The 6,128-nt window shown below is 42.1% G+C and overlaps 1 protein-coding gene across 3 annotated transcripts; it reads right to left on the bottom strand.

The window, feature by feature from the left end:
* Positions 1-326: 326 nt before the first annotated feature.
* gmpr2 (guanosine monophosphate reductase 2) lies at positions 327-4,952 on the bottom strand. 3 transcript variants are annotated; one of them, XM_088990776.1, is made up of 10 exons: positions 4,852-4,952; positions 4,474-4,568; positions 4,257-4,376; positions 4,097-4,180; positions 3,548-3,721; positions 3,341-3,422; positions 2,591-2,697; positions 1,532-1,574; positions 1,289-1,448; positions 327-1,185 (listed from the first exon to the last, which is right to left on the bottom strand). In XM_088990776.1, exons 2-10 carry the CDS (start codon positions 4,558-4,560, stop codon positions 996-998), a joined length of 1,047 nt encoding a protein of 348 aa, XP_088846902.1. In that variant the 5' UTR covers positions 4,561-4,568; positions 4,852-4,952; the 3' UTR covers positions 327-995. The 3 variants fall into 3 exon arrangements, with proteins under 3 accessions (XP_088846902.1, XP_088846903.1, XP_088846904.1); XM_088990777.1 differs by having other exon boundaries at positions 4,890-4,912; XM_088990778.1 differs by lacking the exon at positions 4,852-4,952 and having other exon boundaries at positions 328-1,185; positions 4,443-4,561.
* Positions 4,953-6,128: the final 1,176 nt, after the last annotated feature.

The raw sequence follows: 6,128 nt of genomic DNA on the forward strand, positions 1-6,128 counted from the left end.
ATGGACACAACTTGTCCGGAGGCGTCGGTTGTCCTTTAATGTATTATACAACTTAATTTCAAGGCCACAAAGCAAAATAAAAATGACTTAAAAGTGAAACATCAATTAAAAACATTCAAACTTTAGCATTGGTCACAGTTAAAAACAAAAAAAAATGCATTTAATTATCAACATTGCATGACGGAAGAGTTTGGTTACATATAACGTGAAGGACTTTAAATACACTGATTCCTAATCACTTATAAAAGTTCATTTTAAAAATCCCCCCAAATTATAATTCACTCAGCATAAATAACGAACCCACGAAAATGGTGAGGGTATGAGTGGGGGGGGGGGGGTTGCTTCATCTGCGGAGGATAAAAGTGTCACATTGGCGCCAATTTGGGAGTCAAAATTTTAAATTGCATTCAAGAGTTTCGCTCGGATAAAAATAGTGCTTTGCCGTTATCTCCGTGTCATTAAACTATGTCCAATTGCGATGCGGACTTTTGTTTTATTCCAAAAATTGTGCATTGCAAATACATTAATATTGTTTTGCTGCCATTTGATGGCCTTTTAATGTCAATGAAATGGTGATGTGGGTGGAGGAGCTTAATTTAGTCCAATATTGTGATTTGCCACTAAATTGTGGCGTCATGCGTGTCAATAAATTATGTTCAAGTGAATTAAGGCTTTTAACGTGTGCATGCAAAGTGCTTTGCTATCATCTTGTTGCATCTCGGGACAATTATAAACCATTTTGAGGAAGGGAGGGGTGATATCACTCTTGTGACTTTTTTGCAATGTATTGTGCGAGATTACTTTTCATACCCCCTCTTTATAAAATGAGCAAAACCGCATTCTAACTAACAAGATGTCGAAATGTTACCCAAAGGTCAAAGGTTGGAATGATATAAGCGAGCAGACCGTTAATGCTCCGTAACAACGGCAGTGTGATGGTTTGCGCACATACAAGCGGCGTTGAAGACCCCCCCCCCCCCCCCCCAATCGAGCGTTCAGCCGTCATTGCCGAAGACGGTGTTGAGCTGCTGGGTGACCCTGATGAAGGTGGTCCTGCGACTCAGCTCCTTCAGCTTGGCCGCCCCCACGTAGGTGCAGGTGGAGCGCACCCCGCCCAGGATGTCCCGCATCGTTGCCTCCACGGGACCTTTGAATGGCACTTCCACCGTTTTGCCCTCAGACGCACTGCAAGGGAATTGGGGTGAGGGGGAGGAGTGAGGGGGCAAAGGGCCACTTGTTTTAATCATCTTTTGCTCTCTCGCCTGGATTGCCAACGATTGGGACTTACCGGTATTCGGCCAGGACGCCGGCATGCTTCTTCATTGCCACTTCAGAGCTCATGCCATAGAACAGCTTGTATTTCTTGCCCTGCTTTTCAATGGTTTCGCCGCCGCTTTCGCAGTGGCCCGCCAGCATGCCACCCAGCATCACAAAATCAGCTCCGGCGCCTGACAGACGTCACGATATTGAGGGGAATTATAAAAACAAAAAACAAAAAAAACCTCTGTTACATCTCATCCATGGGACTCACCGAAAGCCTTGGAGACATCTCCTGGGCAAGTGCACCCCCCGTCCTGTAAGAGACGCCGTTCTGGCTATAAAGCACTGGTTCTCAAATAGAACTGAATTATTATTTTTTGGGTGTGTGTGTGTGTGTGTATATATATATATAAATCCAGCTAAACAGAACACAATTGATGAAGAACTAGGTAAAATTTTCGCAGAGAAAGCACCTCCAAGGGATCATTCCTCAAGATGGTGAAAGAAGAAGGCTACGTTCCTCATCAAGTGTTTAATGCTGATGAAACCGGCCTACTCCATTCCATTAAGCCATCAACGAACATCATAAAGGTAAATAACATGACTTTATCAGACAGTACAGTTTATTTCTTTAATTATAATACCATATCACATTTATTATACATAAAATAAGGTATATTTTGTGTCGCTTCAAGGCTTAGAAAATTAGAAAGTAGAAAATTATGTTTAATGGGGACCTGGGAACGGATTATTCTTATTTTAATGGTTTCCTATGGGAAATTAATTTTTGGGATACACACTTTTCGCCTTACTCTGTCTGGGAACCAATTAAGTTCGTAAGCCACGTTATCACTGTACATATATGAAAAAAATGCATTTTGGGGGGGCAAAAATATAACTGTCGTTCTATTTCGCAGGGTAGGTGTGCTATCTCAAGAGCACAAATTTTGTTTTAAAATTCAGATGTGAAAATATGAATTCCTTTCTTCATAAATCACTCTCTTTAAAAATCATACCACAATGAGAAATCTGAACAAGAATTCTTGGAAAAATAAACGTGCTTGATAATGATAATGATTTATCTGTCTCTATATATCATTAAAGATTACAACTTACTTTTTGTAAAAAAACATCTTTTGATAGCATTTCAAAATAATTTTTCTTCCAAAAACATGACTGTTAGCATCACAATCCACCCCCACTCTCAACGGACAACATTTGAATTTTTGCGGCACTGATGTTTGACTTGTGTTAAGCTAACCAACTGACCTCCGCGGATGCGAAAACATCACCTTAACAATCCGAACGTTACTTGACAACGTAGGCTCACCGAGATGATGTGGCCGTTCAGTCCGTGGGCCGCGTCTGCGCACTCGATTACGGCGCTGAGCTGAGGGTAGCCCACGCCGGTCTTCTTGCGCGTCGTGCACACGGAGCCTGCGGAAGACGCAAAGGTGGCTCCATTTCGCCATTTCGCCATTAAAACAACTGTGCAGATACGGCCAATTCCCCTGGAGAATTTTTTTTTTAACTTTTGGCATTTATAGAGTCAAATATAATACATAATATACACAAAGTCCATCAAAACAAACAGGTTGCTGTCACTGACCAATACTTTACATCAAGGGTGTCAAAGTCATTTTTTGGCGCAGGCCACATTGTACTTCCGGTTTCCTTTCTGGGGGCATTTATGAATTTGGGGAATGTTTCATTCCCTCCACATATTACGCATAGAGCGCACAACAAATTAATGAAAAACTAGTTTTCAAATTTGAATAAAAAAAATAGTACTGCTATTGTGGTTTACATAGGACAATTTGAAATTTTGGTTTGGACTTTAGCAAGCATCATGGCACTTGACATGCTAGATTTGGTTTTGCTAGCTAACTTTAGCCTTGGGTTGTTTTGGGGTGAGCAAAGGTCAATTCGTTAGCTTGTTGTCTGTATCAACAAATCTTAAAAATAAAAACAATTCTGTTCCCAAAGATAATGACAGACGATTGGCAGGAATTTTTGGTGCTTATCCCGAACGGAAAGGCATAAAAAGCCACGTGACAAGATGAGCAACAATAATGGTTACCCGGTCCGATGCCCACTTTGATAATATCCGCACCGGCCAGGATGAGCTCTTCCACCATCTCTCCCGTCACCACGTTACCAGCCTGAAAACACGGAGGAACACCATGACCCAATTCGAGTTAATGTTCATTTTAAAAGCCATCAATTATGTTTCGGAAACGCTGCAGAATCAGAACAAAAGAAAGAAAGAACAAGCCCACTGACTGACCATGATCGTGTGAGAGACGAACTTCTGCCGCACATCCTTGACAAAGTGCACAAAATGCTCCGAGTAGCCGTTTGCCACATCCACGCAGATGTAGCGTAGCTGCGGCACAGCGGCCAAGATGGCGGACATTTTCTGGAAGTCGGCCTCGCCGGTGCCCGTGCTAACAGCAACATTCTGATGGTGGGGAGGAACAAGAGGCGGGCATTTTTCAAAATCTCGTCTTGTAAAACTGGAAATCATTTACTGGAACGAATGAGAAATGAGTAAGAAAATTTGAGAGAAATATATTTGACCATAACCCTTTACCAAAAATAACCAAACCTTTGAAAACTTAACTTTACACGCTGCTCATCATACATACCACTACCCACACTCTCTGTCACAGCGGTTTTATTCATTGCCTTCTCCAACGCAACTTTAGGCCACCTGACGGTAAAATATTTCACACCCGATAATGTTCTCTTGATGAACAAACTGTTGACATATCATGGTTTCTAATGTCTTTTTTCCTGATTGTCTTCTTATAGCAAAAAATAAAAAGACAAGAACCTCAAGGCAATCTGGATGCTTGGCCGCAAACTCCTGCCAGTCTTCCACAGAGTAATGCTTGTGGACCGCGGTGAAGACAGTGAACTAGCGGAAGAGAATAGATGAACTGACTGCTCATTGTGCAAGGTGGTTCTGGTTCCCGTCAGAATATGTTGCTTACGTTGTTTAAAGCTTTTGCCATCTCAAAAGTGCCCACTGTGTCCATGTTCGCCGCAATGATGGGGATTCCCGTGTAGCTGCCTTTGGAGTTCCGGAACGTGAAGCTCCTCCGCAAGTCCACCTAAACAGATAACACAATGCGTGACCACATTTTTTGTGGTGTAATCGTAATCATTGCCATCCTCACGTGTCATGGATAGGTATGGATATGTATCGACCTCACTCCTTGATTTGAGGGTGCTGCGCTTGGGCCGGAGAAGCACATCTTTGAAATCCAGCTTGATGTCATTCTCAATGCGAGGCATGATGGAAACTGAAGACGCACAGCAATTGTTATTATTATTACCTGCGCACAGCACCGAATGTTAAAACATCCCGATGAATGTTTACAGCGTGGCTGGCACGACCATGACACATTGACATGACACGATGATAATCACTCAACTAAGTTTTCCTCTGCTCATCAGTTGCCAAAATGTGCATCCCTAACATATTGTAACATCTGAACCCAACGATAGACACTTCAATGGGTTCAATTTGATGTAGGCATAAATCGAAGACACTTGAGACAGTTAACTGGCTAATTGTTAACTTACCGGGTTTCTGTTTATACTAAAAGTAAAAATTCTGTCACCTTCAATGAGTGAGACGCATTAACTTCCTGTTTGCGCATATAGAGCGGGAACGGGAAACCGCCTTGTAGTTTTTTGTCTCGCACCAATCGTACAGATAAAACGCTATTAGGACTACATAGTTGAAAATTACTTTACGGCACGTAAAAAAGAAAACGCTGTGGTAAGAGCATCCGGAGGAAGAGGAAACGTTTTTTTAGGACAAACTTTATTTATATCAACGCCACTTCAATACAAGACTGCCGTTCTGTCAAATTCACACAAATAAAAATAAAAATAACATTATTTACAGAACATTTTCCCAGCACGTTTTCAGGCAATTATCACTGTCAAATCGTGTAAATGCATTTTTGTCCCCACATTTTTTTACCGTCTAAAGTCAACGGAACTTGCTAATAAACAGAGAAAAGAAAAGGGAAAAAAAGTGAATGATAGTTTTACAAAGCGAGTTTATAAACAGGGCCCAATCTCAATAAAATGTATTCCCATGAAGTCAACTATTGATATTTAAAAGCTAATAATCTTCAGTATGGCCTCACAATGCTTGGTGCTTGCTTAATGTACAGATAGAGTTTGTATGTCCTCCCCCATCCTGCTTGTTTTCCATCGCTCCCTTTTGCAACATACCTGATTCTCATAATCAGATCATAAGCAGGCTCTGTGGAAGCCTGATATGGAAGTATTTTATTTCAATCAGGTGTGGGTGTTGCTATGTGTAAGCGGGTTCGGTAAATGATACAACTTCTGGATAGAGTTGAGGTTCTTTATTAGGACGACTGTGTTGGTTGGAGTGATAAGGCAATGGACATATGTGGCTTTCGTATGCTCTCATCAGACTGACTTACAGCAGCGTACATGCTGCTTTGGTCTATAGCCAGGCATCATTACAGTGTGTCGCATGTTTAACGTGTAGGACAACGGCTCTTCGGGGCTGGAATTGCCCACCCCGACTCAAAATAATCCCCGAGTGTGAGCACGGATGTTTGGTAACCCGTTCAGGGGGTACTTTGCCTACTTCCCAAAGAAGAAGTTTCAGACCGTCCCATGATCCTTGTGAGGATCATCACATCAGGAAATGGATGAAGGGTTGTGCAGTGCCTCTTGAAATCTCTTCATTTATAACCACCTCAAAAACAAAACACTTGCTGGCCAGCAGACAATAACTTGTGAGCAACTGGGTGACGCGCAAAACTTGAAGCCCGACCTGCTCACCCGAACAATCAACTGGCGAGTGAATGTAA

The sequence above is a fragment of the Hippocampus bargibanti genome, linkage group LG02, assembly GCF_051943395.1.
Source record: "Hippocampus bargibanti isolate YZ-2025 linkage group LG02, ASM5194339v1, whole genome shotgun sequence".
In the NCBI taxonomy this organism is placed as follows: domain Eukaryota; kingdom Metazoa; phylum Chordata; class Actinopteri; order Syngnathiformes; family Syngnathidae; genus Hippocampus; species Hippocampus bargibanti.

Bases quoted from the DNA above. Each gene is read 5' to 3' on its own strand.
- gmpr2 (XM_088990776.1), bottom strand. From the start codon at position 4,560: ATGCCTCGCATTGAGAATGACATCAAGCTGGATTTCAAAGATGTGCTT. The intron at 4,181-4,256 runs GTAAGCAACATA...CTCTTCCGCTAG, and splicing joins TGGCAAAAGCTTTAAACAAC to TTCACTGTCTTCACCGCGGT. The intron at 3,722-4,096 runs GTTCTTGTCTTT...CCCCACCATCAG, and splicing joins AGCATCCAGATTGCCTTGAG to AATGTTGCTGTTAGCACGGG.